This window comes from Dipodomys spectabilis, unplaced genomic scaffold (assembly GCF_019054845.1).
Source record: "Dipodomys spectabilis isolate Male_0828 unplaced genomic scaffold, ASM1905484v1 ptg000054l, whole genome shotgun sequence".
Classification (NCBI taxonomy): domain Eukaryota; kingdom Metazoa; phylum Chordata; class Mammalia; order Rodentia; family Heteromyidae; genus Dipodomys; species Dipodomys spectabilis.
Window position 1 is genome coordinate 35436803 of NW_024870731.1, and position 18952 is coordinate 35455754.

Below are 18952 nucleotides of genomic sequence, written 5' to 3' on the forward strand. Positions count from 1 at the left end.
CATTTGTCATTTGCTTTTGGCATTTACCAAGTACAGCAAATGACCAGAGGTTGGTGTTTTGTAGAGTTTTGGGGGATGTTCTCTAGAAGATCTCCCATCAGGGGGGATCTTTATAATCCCTTGATACAGATCCAAGTAACAACTGAAGAATTTCCTCAATTTCTAAGTTCTGGTACTCCTAGGCCAGACTCTTGGGACCCTTGACATTCAATGGGAAGAACCTTGAAAGGGTTCAAGGCCCTCAGTAAACAAATACCTTTGTTGCACACTTGGTGAAGGTCAGTACAGGCCCACTACACTTTCTTTCTTCATTCTACCATCCTAAGCTCCAAAGTGCTTTCTCAACTTTAGAAATTTCAAGGCATTCATTGGTTTAAAGTACCTGCATGTCCTGAATTCCTAAAAAATACAGACCATGTGATATATCTTTTAGAACCTGTCTCTTGTAACTAGAAGTTGGCAAGAGGATGGAGCTTGTTGACTTTGGCTTGGTAGAAAAGTAGAAATATATGGCTATATCCTGAGACATTTTGAACTTATACCTAATGATAAGAAGACCATGAAAGTTTTAAATAAATAGTGACATGTGAAATACATATAAAAGTGAGCCTCATTGGGAAGCAGGGATGTATTTATCATTGGTGTATACGTTAGAGTGGCTAGAGACATATTTATAGATTATATATGGCAGGTAAGCAAGCCAAGATGATGTTAAATACCATAGACATAGGAAAGGTCCCTCTGCCAAGAATTATCATGCCCCAAAGAGCAAGAAATCCTATTTTAGGTTTTTGTTATTTTTTGTTTTATGTCGGCTTAGGGCTTGAACTCTGGGCCTGAGCGCTATCCCTTAGCATTTTAGCTCAAGGCCAGTGCTCTACCAGTTGAGCCACCGTGCCACTTCTGGATTTCTGGTGGTTAATTGGAGATAAGAGCCTCACAGACTTTCCTACCCCGCCTGGCTTTGAACTTCGATCCTGAGATCTCAGCCTTCTGGGTAGCTAGGATTACTGGCATGGGCCACTGGTTTCTGATGAAATCCTATTTTAGAAATACAGTGCTTTATTTGTCACAAAGTTCAGAGGTGAGAGGGAGGGAACGGAGGAAGGGAGAGAGGGAGGGGCAGAGAGGGGGCAGGGAAAGAGGGAGAAGAAGAAGAAGAGGAGAGAGAAAGGGAGAGAAATAGAGGGAGAGAGAGAGATGGACAAAGAGAGAGAGAAAGAGGGAAAAAGAGAGTGAGAATGAGAGAGAGGTATCATTAACCCAGTTTTATATGCGAGAAAGCAATCACAAGCAAACATGGGGTACAGCTACCCTAAAAGTCATCCTTATTTCTGGATGTCGCATTTCATGCGGTTCTTTGGGGGCCTAGAGTGTAGAATGTGTTCCATCTTCTCTGGTTTGTGACTTGAAATCTCAAGGCGAAGTGGGAGGGAAAGCATATTCACCATGCTCTGCCAGATTTGTGGGTGCCACCCTGGCCCTTCTATGCCGTTTAGTCCCCACAACAATTCTGGGGCTGGGAAACCAGATACAGATAAGGAAAAGGAGCTTACACCTGGGCCTCACTGGGCAGCGGAGCATTTGAACACAGACCTTTCATTTAGGACCTTTACTTGGTCCTAAATCAGGGAAAAGCAGGAACTCCTGCACATCTGCCTTAAGTAGGAAGTAATTGTATTATTCTTGACCATTTGACAATATTTGCTGTAAAACAGTAACTCTCATTGAATCTCACTGGGGAATTACTCTTGTTTAATGCTGAGGAAGTCTTTTAGTTTTCAGTGTTCTTCCAAGGCCACATAAATACTTTCATTATCTTGTCCAGAGAGTTTTGCTGATTTCATGCTTCTCTTTTTTCTCTGCCATAGCCATAGATTCCTAAAGTTTAGTAGATAATTGTTTTTGTGTGGTTACACAACAGGAGAGAGGAACACTAACCATATTGTTTTTCTTAAGGAATTAGCAATTGTCCATCCCACACATTTCGCATCATGTCTAATTATTGGGAACAAACCAAACCAAAATAAATAGACACAAAATGCACATTACTATGTGCTCATAGTTATTGTTTCCAAGTTTGAGGTGCTTGTGGTAAATGTCTCCTATTAAATGCAATTATAAATTATCTATGTAGGATGGAGTATGATTAACTAGAAGCTAAATAGAAATAGTGAGCACAATTTTTATGTAGAGACAGAGGGTGAAAATACTCAACATTGTGAACCATGTGGTTTTTTTTGACAGTCCGTAGCTCAAAAGCGGGTAGATAAATCAGGAGCCATGATTTGTGAAAACTAGGCTACATGCCAGACTTGGCTAGAAAGGCTTTGCTTGTGGAACCTTGGTTTATACTAAAGATTGAGTTCTTACAGATACTGTGGTTAGGAATTATATTATTATACTTTATCAATTTTAATTGCTTAGAGGGGGAACATCTCTGGTGCTCTTAAACGGCTACGCAAATTTCTTTATCTTTGACTCTCTGTCCATATGAGAAAAATAAAAGGAAAAACTTTTGTGAGTCTCTTTTGTTCTGGTTTAAACTGCTTATCTTGCACTCAGATCTTTCTTAATAAAAGAACATTTACCTTACTTGTAACAAAAGTAGGAGTCCTCTACCAACTGTGATGCATTAAATAATCATTATCCACCAGATCAAAAGAGCAGAAGAACTAAATCAAAGGCTCTAGCAAGTTAGTTAAATCCTCTTACACCTCTTCTAAATTATTTCAAATTTTTGTGCAGGCACTGGGGCTTGAACTCAAGGCCTGAGCTCCAGCCTTTATCTTTTTTTCTCAAGAATGGCATTCTACTATTTGAGCCACAGCTCCTCGTCTGGCATTTTTGCTGATTAATTAAAGCTAAGTCTAGAGCTTCCAGAAAGGATCTCCAGATCTCAGCCTCCTGTAGGTGTGAGTCACCAGTGCCCAATTCAAAATTAATTTTTCATCCTGTTTTTCTTGTCAGAACAAAAAGTGTTAATAGAGGGAAGCATTGTACTTCCCAGATTTCAGCAGCTGCATTTTCCTTCATCTTTCACTTTCTGTATTTGTTACCATACTCCACATGGCAGCAAATAGAGACCCGCTGAGGTCATCTCGGTTAATGGGGATTTATTGTAAAGCTACATGGAAAGTAATGAGGACAGGAAAAAGTCCCTGCAACCAAGCAAGCAGGTCAAATGGAGAAGCTGAGCATCGTTCATCACTGTCCCCTGCACAGGAATTCTAGGAAACTGTCAGTAGCGGTGCTCACAATTCAGCCCCACCTCGATTGCTGTATTGGTCTTTCCATATCCTTTCCTTCAGCCAGGAGCAACTGGCTGCTACCTGAGTTCCATCTCCTCCCTCTCTAATGCAGCTCCATTTCTCTTAGCTTCTCCTGTCCCAGTGACCCTGCTACTGAATATTTTCTATTATTGCCTGCATGGGGTATTCCTACCACTGCCCTCTAGGTTTCATTTGCAAGCCCTGTAAACAGGAGGAATTGAATGGGTCTGTTCTTTGCTACTGGCTATAAAGTCTATACCAGAAATCTTCATGTATGTTGACCCAAGATGGTGCTCTTGGTGCCAGTGCATGGGGCTGGTAATCAGATAATGGCCCAAATGGCTGGATAATGTGATACAGTACATTTACTTCCATGGATAAGGAAAACACTAGGAACAGTATTGCAAGCATGAGGAACTTAGAGCATTATATTTTGCCAGGTAGATCTATGCTAGTTGATCAACATTTACAATATAGTCTGGATATGGTGGTTCATGCCTGTGATTCCAGTATTCAGGAGGCAAAGGCAAAAGAATCATGAATTTTAGGCTAGATCAGGGTCATAGTCAATTTGTGCTACCTTGTCTCCAAGAACCAATTTGAGTATGTGTGTATAATATCTAGAAAATAGCTATATCTATTCATCAAAATAGTTATCTATCTCTCATTATCTATCAATAAGAAAAGAGAGCATTTGCTTTGGAAAAGCCAACTCAATTCCATTGTTTTTTGAAGTATAAGTTTGTTCTAATCAGGTAGAAGGTTTGTTGAAATTCAAGCAAAACTATTTTCATTTGCTTGACTATAACTGTTATATCTGAAGAGTTCTGATGAAACTTGTATCTATTTCTGTTTTGTAGTTTAAATTCATTTGTAGTTTTAAGTGTACTTTGTAGAATTTGATGTCTGTGAGAATTAGAAATGTATTTTTTATGTCAGAAAAAATATACCCTAATGTTTTTAATAAAGATATATGCTTTAGACTTAGTGGAAGTTGTTTTATGCATTTTTTGTTTGAAAATTATGGTGTAGCTCCTATTGTAAAATCTTGCAATGTTGTGAATCATTTTATTATTGCAATTTATGAGCCATCAAAGAAAAATATAAATTTGTAAAACATGTTTTATATTTCTATTTGAAAACAATTATTTATCTGAGTGCCTTTGGCTGGGATCATTTTCCTAATTGACATTCCAAATAGAAGTATTTTTCTACAATACTTCATTAAATAGGGCAAATATCCATAACTATATCTGCAAAAAAATGACAGTCAGTAAATATTATAATAGCTCAGTGAACTATTTTTGCACATACTCAATGATTGATCTCATTTTGACCAAGTCCATTCCAGAAGAACTACAAAATGGCGAGGGATTTGGATATCTCATCATGCTACGGCCAGTTGGCTCAACAACCTGGACCAAAGAAAGGGTAGCACTTGTGGAATCTTCAAGGTTTGTTTACAGAAATGAAAGCATCACACCCCTCTCTCCCTTTGAAGTCAAAGTGGGTGTATATAATAATGAAGGAGAAGGATCGTTGAGTACCGTATCCATTGTCTACTCAGGGGAAGATGGTAAGCTGTCCTCAGCTCTGGAATGATTTTCCTTGAGTCTTATGTATGTGCTTGGCACTTTGGGCTGTCCAAGGTGAAAATATCTTTTATCTGACGGTAGAACCTCAACTGGCTCCAAGAGGAACTTCGGTCCAGAGTGTCTCTGCTTCTGAAATGGAAGTTTCTTGGAATGCTATTGCCTGGAATAGAAACACTGGAAGAGTGCTGGGCTATGAGGTAATCCATATTGGTTTGACTTTCCCTGTGAATGCACCAGCTCACCACCCAATAGCTCCTGTATGCAGTTCTGGATCACAAACTCAGCACTTAGCATGGACTCACAGCTCTGTTAGTGAGCTGTCTCTTTCTATAGCAAAATACCTGACTCAACTTAAAGCCAGAATTATTTGGCTCACAGTGTAGAGAATTCCAATCTATGGATTACACCCCTAGTTCTGTGGCCTGCGCTGAAGAGGCATAGTAGGAACTCCTGTCAGAGTAAACTGGGAAACAGGAAACAGAGAAACAATATCTGTACTGAAACAGGGATTGAGTTCAGGGTCTCAGGACCTCTTTCAGTACATGTTCTCTATGACATAAATGCCTATCACTAAGACCCACCTGCTAAAGGTTCTACCACCACCCAATAGATCCAGGGCTGATAACCAAGATCCCAAAACACTGGAAGTTTCCAGATCCAAACTATAGTAATATAGAAAGAGGAAAAGAAAAAAAAAATGAAGGGAAAGGCATCTTTCTAGGTGATCTTAAGCAAATTAATTGGTAAATAATGGCCACAAAGAAAGGCATACGTTCTCAGATAAGTAGGCTGAGGATGTTCTAGGGAGGTGCTACGTAATGTCACAGCTCTTGTCAACCATCATTCACTGATTTTGTTTATAGGGTTTTTTTTGATAAATTGTTATTATAAAGGTGAAATTTCTTAGGAGAGATTTTATGGTAAGTATTCTTGACACAATATGATTTTTTTAAGTGATGAGGAAGTTTATCATATTTAAATACTCAAAATGCATCCATTCCAGTTTATAGGGAGAAATGAAGTCAAATCCTGATGATCTTAAACTGTAGGAAAAATTTCAGTGAGAAATTTGCTCTGGAAACTGGAATGTAACTTGGGAAAAAAACGTAATCATCTCTGAAAAGGGAGCTAAGTGACTAAAAAAATTCGGTTTCTATCAGAATTCTGATAAATTCTGATTCCTTTACTCAATATAGAATGAAGTAAATCATGTATTTGTGACACTGTTCTCACAAAGAGATGAGAATGTGGAAAGGGAAATACTATTAGTTATTAATTATTTACCATTTGAAGGTACAACAATTCACAAAATAGACAATGTGTTTTATTGTGTTTTAAAGCTACAATAAAAGTACAATTCTAATCATTGCCATTTTTCCCTTCCATTATTTTTCTTTATTTTTTTATTTTTTATTTTTTTGCCAGTTGTAGGGCCTGAACTCTGGGCCTCGGCATTGTCCCCCAACTCTTCGGTTCAAGGCTAGTGCCCTACCACTTAAGCCACAGTACAACTTCTGGCTTTTTCTGCGTATGTGGTACTGTGGAATTGAACCCAGGGCCTCATGCATGCAAGGCAAGCACTCTACCACTGAGCCACCTTCCCAGCCCATCCTTCCATTATTTTTCATTCTCATGAATCCTCTAATCTAAACAAACTTTTCTATTCATATGATAACTATCATACCGAGTCTGTGCCTAGAAGGCCATACCTCTAAGGTGAACCTTGCTTATTTTTCACAGCTCATCTGCATCCCCTCCTTCACCAGTCAGGAAAGGTTTTCTTCATGTTTTTATCTCTTCTTTGGACTGCATTCTATGCTTTCTTTTCACATATATATTCTAAAGTCCAAACTAGAACTAAACTCTATATTCTTTTGTCTTGTTCTAATACCTCTTATAACAACAAGAATGCATAGCAACTGATCAGTATAAGGTGAACTATTGATTTACTTGTGACTCAAAGAACACTGTAAGAGATGATAAGGTTGCAAAATGTAAAAATTTGATTGATGACATGGAACCTGTTTGACCTGTCTTTCTTACGTGTCCTTTGTTAAAGCGGATATAGTTATATAGTTCATAAATTAGATGGTTCTTGGATTAAATTATTTTGGTACTCTTCAAAAGCCCAGGTTCTCTGAAATTTCATCATATTTGTTTATCCACATACACGATTTCTTCTTTCCATTCTATAAGTATTCAGCTGTGATGATTTCGTTGGGATTGATATTGCCATTTTAATTGAAAACTCAAGTTTTGTTTTTTACATTCCCAGACCTCCTTGCATTTGGTAGTTGTTGAAAAGTAATGACTTGTTTATTCTTTATTTTTAATAATCAGATTTTATACTGGACAGATGATTCGAAGGAATCGATGGTTGGTAGGATTAGAGTCAGTGGCAATGTCACAACCAAGAACATCACAGGGCTGAAAGCTAATACGGTCTACTTTGCCTCGGTTCGAGCTTATAACACTGCTGGGACAGGGCCCTCAAGCCCCCCAGTCAACATCACCACCAAAAAGTCTCGTAAGTACCCAGAGCATGAGGTTTATGTATTATAAGGAACATACTGTTCGTCAATGCCTGTTCCATCAGTTTACCAATTGGTTGGTTGGTCAAAAACATTTGTGCCTTAATTGTTAAAACTCTTTGGGAATAATGAAAATAAACTCTTCTGATGTTACATTAAAGCAAGAACTCTGAGTATTAACTTGTCTTCTTCTTTTACTCCTGTATATTAAGAAAGTACAGCCAGTTGAAAAATACTTGAAAATCAAGTGATATTAAAGGTTACTTCTTTTCTATACATGTGTGAATGGAACTTAAAATTATGCTAGTCAACAAGCCCTAATTAACAAATTTTCTAGGTATACATGGAAAATTTGAACCAGCCTCCAAAAACCTGCATATATACCAGTTCTCTGCATGTCACTGACTTGTGACCTGAGGCTAGGACATGACATTTGTTATGCTGTATTTTTTCCTTCCTTCCTTCCTTCCTTGCTTGCTTCCCTGCTTCCTTCCTTCATTCCTTTCCTTTCTTTTTCTCTTTTCTTTTTCTCTCTCTCCTTCCTTCCTTTCTTTCTTTCCTTTTTTCATTTGTTTGTTCTTCCTTCCTTCCTTTCCTTCTTTCTTTCCTTCTTTCTTTCTTTCTTCTTTCCTTCACTTCCTTTCTTTCTCTCCTTTCTTTTTCTTTCTTTCTTTCTTTCCTCCTTCCTTCCTTCCTTCCTTCCTTTCATTCTTCTACCAGTTCTGGGGCTTAAACACAGGTCTGAACATTGTCCCTGAGATTTTGTGCTCAGGCCCAGTGCTCTGGCACTTAAACAACAGTTCTACTTCTGCCTTTTTTAGTAGTTATTGGGTGATAAGAGTCTCATGGACGTTACTGCCTGATCAGGCTTTGAACTGTAGTCCACAGATCTCTGTATTCCGAGTGGCTAGAATTACAAGTATGAAGCTGTAATTAAATGGAAATCTTCCATTATCATCTTTCTACATTGTCAATGAAGCACAAGTAAAGAACTGATAGTGAGAGAACCTTGGAAAATATGAAGTGTTTTAGAATTGTTAAAAGAAGGAAACAAATGAAGGAATAGCTTCTAGGAGCTGTCTGTGTATAGAGGTTATACTAGGAATCTGTGAACCAGATTTTCTACACTTTACCTAGCTTAAGACAGGATGGGCTCTGAGCCATTCTAAGGGATGGGTTGGCTACAGATGCAGCTCTGTTTTCCTTCCCATTTTACACGATGGGCTAAGTCAACGAAGACAATGTCAGTAACTTTGTTATGATTTGCTTTGATGCTTCTTCTGGAGTATTTAGCTAATCTCAATTTCTGGATGGAAATCTCCAATTAGAGTGCTCAGACATTTAATTCTTGCTGGTTGAGATGCACCAAAGCCACAAAAACTCTTCATGGAGTTATTTGCTATTTCACACAAAATCAAGGGTGATTAGAAATCTGTAAGGAGTCTGTGTGTGTGTGTGTGTGTGTGTGTGTGTGTGTTGTCTGTGTATGTGAATATACATATATATATATATATATATATTGCTAGTGTCAGTTCAAGCATTATATATATAATATAGTATATAATATGTATAATATGTATAGTATATGTATATGTATGAGATATATATATGTATATATATATATCATAAATAGCATATATACTATAGTACCAGTCTTGAACCTGAACTCAGGACCTGAGTGCTATCCCTGAGCTTTTTTTTTTTTTTTTTTTGGGTCCGGTCGTGAGGCCTGAACTCTGGGCCTGGGCGCTGTCCCTCAACTTTCAGCTCAAGGCTGGCACTCTACCATTTGAGCCACAGCGCCACTTCCGGCTTTTTTTTCTTTTTGCTTATGTGGTGCTGAGGAATCGAACCCAGGGCCTCAGGCATGCAAGGCAAGCGTTCTACCACTGAGCCACCTTCCCAGCCCCTCCCTGAGCTTTTTGTTCAAAGCTAAGCAATCTACCACTTGAGCCTCAGCTCCACTCCTGGCTCTTTTTGAATGGTTAATTGGAGATAATAGTCTCATAGTCTTTCCTGCCCAAGCTCTCTTTGAACTGCAGTCCTCATATCTTAGCTTTCTCAGTAGCTAGGATTACAGGTATGAACTACCAGCAAGAATAGTATTTGTAAAAACCTGGATACAGGTATTCTGATAAATTTCCAGATATTTTAGTATACTTACTGAGCCAAGACTCAAGTCAACTTTTATTATACATAATAAGACTGGCTAGTTTAAGGCCTATTCAGGCCTAAAAAAATGAAGTACTAATTTACATCAGTTTTCACATATAAGAAATACATAAAGCCTCAATAAGATTTCATTTATAAACAATATCCTTGCCATCCCTGTTACAGTGAAATGTTCTTCCTACTGCTTTATTTATGTCCCAGATTTTCCTCTGTAATGTATTTTCATTGATCAGCATTGATTCCCATAACTTTGGCCCACTGCAAGTCAGTGCTGTAGCTAGAATGGGACTCCAGAGGGAGAGAAGTTTGGGTGTGAATCTAGGATCTGCCATATACCGTCTGTGTGACAGGTCTAATTATTTAATCACTCTGAAACACTTTCTCACAGGAAAAGCAGAGCTGATAGTCCTAACTCCTAGAGCTTTGTCTGAGGTCTAAGCACTGTAGCATATACCAAGGTGACTCTGAGACTGACAAACATTGAGGGTTTAGGCATGATTACTTGTATTATATGCCTTTCATTGTGATTTCATGATCTTTAACATCTTTTTAAAGTAGGAAAGCCCAGCTAGTTTCTGGTTGTTATGTTTCTTGCAGAAATTTTCATTAAGGATCTTGGAAGGATACCCAATGCCTAGATGAGAAATAGCTTTAATGAAATCTTGAAGGTAGTCCTGATTCAAGTGCTGTCCTTGGACCTTGATTTCCCTTATCCTTGAGATGACATCAAAATTACCTCTGAATAATAGCAGCCAAAAAAAAAAAATACATCCATCACACATTCAGACAACCATCATCAAGATTTTCAATCTGGTTATCTGATCTTTCATTGTAAAGTCTGAAAATGCAGAACTCACACTTAGGAAAATTCCCATTATGATTCACCAAACAGAAGACAGAACTTTTCTTTTTGAAATAAGGTCATTCATGCATCCAGTCAAGAAATTGCACCTCCCAAGAGCCACACACTGGGATTTTTGCCTTTGGCAATTTTAAGTGGGGAGATAATCTAAAACAAGGGAAAGACAAAGAGATGAAGTAATAAACTGTGGAAAAAATACCACAAACAAAATAAACAAGAGGCAAAGATGCTTGTAAGAAGGTATACCTTCTGTAAGCCAGGCTGCATATTTGAATATGACATAAGAGTTCTGAAGAGCTACAGGCCAAAAGGACATCCACATTAAGGAATAACTCATGTAAAGCTAAAGCTTCTTTTGTTTGTTTGTTTTTGATGGTAGAGAAGGGACTCATACTTGCAAAGGAAGGACTCTATCGCTTGAGCATGACTCCAGCTCTATAAAGTTCCTCAAAAATGCAGTTATTACTATCAAGGATGGTAATGGTGGTATTTTTACCGTTAAAGAAATAATGATGAGTACCACACTAAGTGAAAACCATGCGTTTCTAAAAGACAACTGAGGAGACAAGCAAATCGACTGTGAGCCATGCAGACAACGCTTGCATGTGATTTAAATTTACTATGACAGCATGGAAAAATATTTACATCAATTGCAAGAGGAAGAAAGAACATAAAACAAACAAAACACTGCTTATGTAGACAGTCCTATTCTGCGAGAGTAGCACAAAGTGTTTGCAAATTTTGTCTCAATTTGGCCCCTGACTTTGACTGACTAGCAGGCTGTACTAGATTCTTTCTTGTTGTAAATATGCAATCAATCCATATTTAGACATAAAGGAAACATTAAGCCTTTATTCCATCTTACACTTATGTTCTTTCTCTCTTTCCCAAATGTCAACCCCATGCTGTTACTTAGAAGTGTAACATAAGAAGTTGTTTTTGAATTGAGTTCACAGTGTGAACTACAGCTGAATATAAATGCCATCTACAGAAAAATTGATTACAGGGAAACTATTAGAGCTGTGGAGGGCTAGTTTAATGTTCCTCTGTCATTTGATTAATAGAAAAAATGATTTTGTCTCTGGGAAATTGCCTGCAAAAATTAAACCAAAATAGAAGAGGGCCTTGTGTGTTGTGTTTACCGTTCAAAAAGTTGGCATGGGTTTTCGTATTTTCATGGGACAGTGACTTATGTTTTAGGTGATAGAAATTTTAACTTATTAGAGACATATGGAATATACTTTAATCAGCCACATCTATCCAGAATTGTTAAGAGTGCTGATGTTAAGGTGATAACCATCTAACGCAGCCTGCAGCTTTTGTTATTAGATTTTTTAAAATAGATATATGGCAGTAACTTTGTAAAAAGTACCCATAGATAAAGATGAGAAAGGCTTCAAACGATGAAAACTTCCCAGATAATTAGCTGAGCTGTCATTTTATCTTCCTTTCTCAAAGCACATAAAGAGCTCAGGTAAGAACAATGCCACTTAGGCACAATCGTGAATGTATGTTAATTATATTTAAGAAGTGAATCATTTGCAAACTTGAGGATCATACTTTGGGTGACAATCCACGTTAAGCACAATTCAAAAGAATGTTTTTGTCATAACATCACAGAGAGAGCTGCTGTTGAGTGCAGTTCCTGAGATTTCTAATATGTACCACTAATGAAATAAGGAAGGTTTTATATTTTATTTCATATAAGCTAAGAATTTTATGAAGTGGGAGTTATCGATCTCATTTTATAGATACAAATACTGGGGCTCTTGACAAATTCAAATTTTTTGACTTCAAAACCTAACTTTTCATCCCACCTCCCTTACAAAGCAAGACAAATACAGCATTGTAGGTAATCCATATACTTCACTAGCCATCCCAACATACTCAGTAGTCACAGAACTTGTCTTGTATTTTTTTAAACCTGTAGTATGTTTTACTTTCTGATAAATGAAGGAACAAATGCGGACAAGTTAATGCCATGGTTACTGCCAAGGTCACAAAAGTAGTCCAAGAAGTTGGTAAAATCCAACTCTCTGCTTCCTTACCAGTTGCTTCTTCAATGTACTGTATGCATAGTGCAGAAAGCAATATGTTACCTCTAAAATAGTCAGACAGCCAAAAGACACGACGATAAATACAACTTTTAGAATCCATCACTACCATTGCTGTTGAAGGAAAGACTTTTTTATCTTCTCTCTATTGATTGTATTGTGTTGTTATTGTTAGTGCTTAGAGAACAAAGATCAAAGAAATGAATCCAGAGTATAGTAGATAGCAAATTAGGTTGCTTATGGCTGAGCTGCTTCTTGAAAATTAAGGAAAGACAGTTACAAACTTCCTGTTGGAATCAGTCCATTAGAAGACACAAATGCATTGACAGGCAAGTATCAATTGTTTAAAATCACAGAACATGAAGTCTTTAAGGTTTGGATTTGCAGAGAAACATTCCAGGACGTAGTCAATCCCATTGGCCTAGTCTATCTCATAAATGGGTTGCTACAGTCCCATCATGGCAGTGATCCTGAGTCTTAGCCATGATCACAGGGAAGCATAGTTAATGGACTGGCTACACTCAGTCACCTCTGAACAGCCCCCATTCCAGTGCATAACCACAACGGCTGTGAGACACAAGCTTTCTAAGCAGTTTTCATTAGGAAGCTGATTTCTTCCAGTGAGTTACTAAAGACCTTTGACTTGTGTGCCCCGACTCACTCACTAATCATTGTGCTAGTAATTGTTGTTAAGAGTAGACCAAGGTATAATTTGTGGAGGGGAAGGGGAAAAAACAAATCATTTAAATAAGGATACAGGTGGACACATTGCAACAATGAGGTGTACAAGTCTTTATGTTGAAAAACGAACTTTACAACTTTGGCCAGGGTGGGGGGTGGGGAGAAGGGGGGATATGGGTGGGGGGGGCGGGATATGGAAAGGTTTGAGAAGGGGAAACAAGGAGGAGGCTGCAATGCTTGATAAGAAATGTACTCATTATCTTGCCCTTGTAATTGTAATCCCTCTGTATGGTATTTTCATAATAAAAAAATTTAAAAAAAAGAGTAGACCAAGGAACACATCCACAAGAAATTTAGAGAAACATGCTGCCAAGAGCTGCGGTAACTCCACATGACAAATCCCTAGGAAACATAAGCTGAGTGCCATGAGAATATGGAGAAACACTTGTCAATCCATCACATACCAAGTGTGTCAAAATGACTTCATGAAGAAGAGTGATGGGCGTGGGAGACAAATGGAACAGGGGTCAGCAGTGTAAGATTGCCTACATGCAATAAGATCAAAATATTCCAGGAATGCATTAGAGATTGGAATGCAGTCAGTGCAAAATTCCAAATGAAGTAATTTCCATTGCTATCAGCATTGTAAAGAGTTAAATATTATGCTCATTTGGCTTCCCATATATATATATATATACACACACACACACACACACACACACACACACACACACACACACATACATATATACGTATATATACATATACGTATATATGTATATATACATATATATGTATATATATATACACATATATATGTATATGTGTATATATATATACATATATATATGCTAAAAATATCTTTCTGGACAGTTTTATCTTTGCCTCAGCTTTATGGCTGAAGTATTGTATAAATCTCTCCTAGTTCTTCATTGTTGTTGTTGCTTTTATTTATTTATTTAATCTCAAAAGTAATCATGTAGGTGCAATTCTCTGAGAAGCTGCATGCTGTCGTGAGCAAACACTGGGCTGAAAACCAAAAGATCAGGATGTGTATTTAACTCAGTCACTTATTACCTGTGTGCTGGATAGGTTCAATTTAGGTGATTATAATGTCTCTAGTTGCATTAGATCTGTTACTTTGGAATGGTTATTCTATATCTTTCCTTCTCTATTTCCCACCATCTTTCTCCTCCAAGAATATAAAATTAATATCAAAGACCTAAAAGGCATAATTTTGGTTTAGAGTTCCCATCATAGAGGGTAATCAATAATTTCATAATGTTTTTTACTATTCTGGGTTCCTGATAGCTCTATTTATATTAAATAGCATACATCTTTCTCAGTGTGTAGGAACAGTTGATTGACCAAAGATAGATATATGACTAAATTACTTCATAGACTTTCCTGTAGGAATTTTAGTCTGGGGTTTGCCTGAGTATAGGAAAATTCAAACTTCAGGTATTGTGCAGTTACGATTTCTGGAACATACATTCAGACTAAATGGAGGTGGTCTATACAGCAATAAGAACATGCAGGAGACTCGGCTATACGCAGAAGAGAGAGAAATCTCTGGGCTGTGTGTGTGTATGTGTGTGTGTGGATTTGATGCATTGTGTTAAGTATTCAGAAAGTTTTCTCTATATTGTTCATAATTTATTCTTTTGCTTGAAGTATCTTGCATTTTCTGTGTTCATTACTGTTAAAGACTACTAATTAAAGTGGTCATTAAATTAATGTGGTAATGTAAAAGACTGCTAGGGATGTGTTTGTGTAGGTCTGTGTGTATAAAAGGTTTACAACTTGAATTTGGTTCACACACTCATTGATTAATTACCAAATGAAACACTAGATAATAGGACCTTCCATCTCTGAATATGTGATAAATGAAAACACTCAATAGGCATGGTTAGTAAATTATTCCTGGACATTCATTAAGCCATTGTTAATACATAAGTCTGGGAAAATAGACCACCCCAACTGATCATATTTGCTTACTCTGATGAGAATTAGGATGATACTTCAAATAATATTAAAACCCATTCTAGCTCATTCTGTGTGAATCACCAGTGTTTGCTTTTCCTAAGGATGTAGGCATGGCACAACAACCCTGAATAACAACTCATTTGCATCTTCGATTATGTCTTAAAGCTCCAAGCCAACCACCAGCAAACATTGCCTGGAAGCTGTCAAACTCAAAGTTATGCTTGAACTGGGAGCACGTGAAAACCATGGAAAACGAGTCTGAAGTGCTGGGTTACAAGGTGAGTAGGTAGTTTTCCCTTTAGTCAGATAAATTATGTTCCCAAGAAATCAGATATACCATTGCCATGTGAAACTATGAAAAAATTAATTGTACAGAAGCCATTTCTGCCTTCAAATTCTCCAGTGAAAGGTTGTATGGCCTCATCACGGAACATCAAAAAGCAAAGGTGTGCATTGAACAGTATTTCTTTTCTCCACATGACACACTTTGCTATGATATTACTTGAATAGTAGCTGTGAGCTTAGAAAGAGGTCAAAGATTATGTTCCAGTAGCATCTCTAGAATGCCAACCGCAAGGTGTTATGATATTTTAATGGTATGAGGGGAAATCTAACCAGAGCGTCTTGGCATACACACAGCACATCATTTCCTTCCATGGTAATGAGTATCAGCTCTTGATAGAGGAATTGAGTCACACAGTTGAAATAATTCCAAACTGAACAATACCTTGTCACAGTATGCACCAGAGAAGATAGCATCCAACTATTTAATTAATAGAAATGAATCTAGTGGTGTTCCCAAGAACTGCTGTTCACAAAGAAGCAGTTTTTCCTTAAGAACACATCAGCTTAAAGAACGACACCATAGAATATTTCCACGTCAGGAATACTTACAAATTTATATGCTCAAATTGTACATGTCCTATCATGGTTGTCTGCAACTCACCCTCACATCTGTTATTAACTTTATTTATACTTATCTTTAGATTCTGTATCGACAAAACAGACAAAGTAAAACTCACGTTTTGGAAACCAACAACACGTCAGCTGAGCTCCTGGTTCCGTTTGAAGAAGACTACTTGATTGAAATAAGAACAGTCAGCGATGGGGGAGATGGAAGCAGCAGTGAAGAAATTAGGATTCCAAAAATGTCAAGTAGGTTGAGTCAGATTTGAAATCCGGGCATCTGCAGCCAGCAATCTAGGCTCTAAGAAATTTTCTGATTCTTGATTAATTGCTGAGAAAAAAAAAAAGAAAGAAAACTAAAGCAATTGGCTAAGCTTCCATTTTTTTTTATTGTGAGCCAGAGGTGATGAACATGTCTATCACCTACAGTAATTTCCAACATGCCTATCATCTACAGTCTTCGTGATTCCTCACTTAAAAAAATAAATTTTACGAAGAATCATAAAACAACTTGATATCTGCAGCATGATTTCATGAGTCAGTTGATTGGAACAAAAATGGGATATTTTTGCATAGATTCTGAAAGGTGTGTTTAGAGTGGAAATGGTAAATGAAGTACATGCACCTTCTTATTTCCATATGCAGGGCGGGGCGTCACCCATTGGTCCTGGCAGCATCCATACTACATTGAATTCAATGAGCTTCCTTAAGCAGGCCAACACTTGCTACTCAGCAATAATTTACTTACTCTATTTTGACTAGAAGAAGCCACTACTCATCAGAATGAAACTCTTGACAAGTGCAAGGGCTAGCTGTCCAAATATTGGTCCATTTTTAATCTGTCCTCCAGATTAATCTGTATCACACATTCTGTCATTTCTCTTTTGCATTTTTACCTTTAAGACAGATACCTGAGGACAGAGGGTAAAAGCACTTCCTAAAATTAAATACAACATAAGTGAAATGTAATAAAATAGAGCGTGAGAAGGGCAATAGCAGTTTGTATTGTGTGTCTTGAAGCAATCTGTTCAGCAATTTTGTTTTATCTCAAGTCCTTTTTTTTTTCATATTTTGCAGGTTTAAGTTCCAAAGGAATTCAAGTCTTAGGACCAGGCCCTCATTTCCTGTGGATTGTTCTGATTTTTTACTCTTTTGCTATTCACCCATTTACACGATGAATAAAAGCGTAATCTTTGGGAGTTTTCTGAAAGTAAATCATTCTGCCCGTGTGGTCTCCAGCCTCTCTCATAAGACATATTCTTAATACTGACTTGTTTGGAAAGAAAACAAAATGTATATTATTAAGATCTTGTAAATATCTATGACACATTAATAAAAAACGTTTTAAGCACTTTGGAATTCTTGAAGTCCACACATGGCTCCCTGCATGGAAGGGTTCTAAACTAGTCTGGGAACAGGGCACTGATGTCCAAGTTAATTACATGAGGAATATAAATAATGTCCTGTAATACTCATGAGCGATGAGAGGTAGGTATAAATCTATGCACATTTTATAAGCTCCAGAACATTTATTTCAGTATTTCAAATGCTAACCCTATTTGAAATAAAATATGATTATCTGTTTGTAGTAGGGATTGTTTAAAGATAGACATAATTCCAAAGCATGGTATATTTTTTAACTTCTGAATCAGATTGGAATAAGAAATGTATGTCCAGATACAAAACGTTTGTTTTACTTGACTCATTTTTTCGAAGTTTTCATAACAATATTGACAGAAAAAAAATGCTTCATGGAAAAGAAATAAATGAAAGAAAATGAATTCACCCCTAAAATTTACCCTTTAACAATGATAATATGTAGGAAATAATTTACTATGACACATTTTTACTCTTCAAATGAGTTTTATATTATCCTAAGATAAAGTTGTATGCATGAATTTCAGATAATTACTATGAATTGGCAACCCTGTATTTGTGGACTTCCTTTTATGCCATAGATCAGTTTGGGACTAGAGTAGTTTGTCCAGGTTCTACATTTTGGTCAAAATGTATTTTTATCCAACTAATCCATAATCGTCACGATCCTACGTTAATTAAGATTTAGAATGAAATTTTGTGGACTGACTTTTCTCTAGGGTGAAACCTTTCAAACAATTATCAGCCCTCCTAACTCTCTCACATATTCAGGAAATATAATATAGATTGCATTCTATGTAGTTCTCTATTCCTTCATGAAACCCTGGTAGGTTTTGGCCCTGCTATACTTCTAATTTTTTTAGTGTTTTGTTGTGGGGACCTACCTACCAAAGAATCACACTCATGTTGCCTTCTTAATGTGGTCCAAACTTTTAAGGGCATTGAAAACATTCCAACTATCCTGACAACCCTCAAGTCACCCAATCTTCAAAGTTCGATCTGTCATTTTCCTTTCTCTTCGAAATACCCCCACAGGGTCAGCTGCAGATGCACAATACCTTCCTGTAGTTAGAACAACTTGCTCCTGGCCTGGAGCGCTGCCAAGCACAAAGTACAGATTAATGAGCCTGTGGTCCTCAATCCTGCCAGGAGCTGCCTGTTTGACACATGCTAGTGAACAGCTATGTGTCTAAGACACATCTGTATCTGTGTAAAACTGTATAAAACCTTCCTCTTCCCCCAAATCCTACATTCCCACCAACCCCTGCAACCATTGGAAAGATGGATTTCAGGTAGGAACCATTCCTGATCCCCATACTTGATCGGTCTGTTCTAAACTCAGTGAGAGGAAACTGTGTCTTCTGTGTCTTCCTTACACAGTGGACATGGTGGGAGTGAAGGGAAGAGGTTGAGAATGAAGTAAATTGATGGATCTGTATTTCTGCCAATCCAGTGAGTTAGATACCCAGTCATTTATGTATAACTCCAAAAGCTAAATCAGGTCTTATCAGTGTTA

General features: G+C 37.4%; 1 protein-coding gene across 1 annotated transcript in view; it reads left to right on the forward strand.

Annotated features, from left to right (window-relative positions):
• The window catches only part of LOC122108014 (contactin-6-like), a 253962-nt gene extending 236563 nt beyond the window's left edge, over window positions 1–17399 (forward strand). Inside the window, 7 exon segments of the mRNA XM_042679950.1 lie at window positions 4614–4848; window positions 4949–5064; window positions 7208–7394; window positions 15319–15431; window positions 16140–16308; window positions 17137–17197; window positions 17199–17399. Of these exon segments, the coding sequence (XP_042535884.1) occupies window positions 4614–4848; window positions 4949–5064; window positions 7208–7394; window positions 15319–15431; window positions 16140–16308; window positions 17137–17197; window positions 17199–17241 (924 nt within the window). The 3' untranslated portion in view covers window positions 17242–17399.
• Window positions 17400–18952: the final 1553 nt, after the last annotated feature.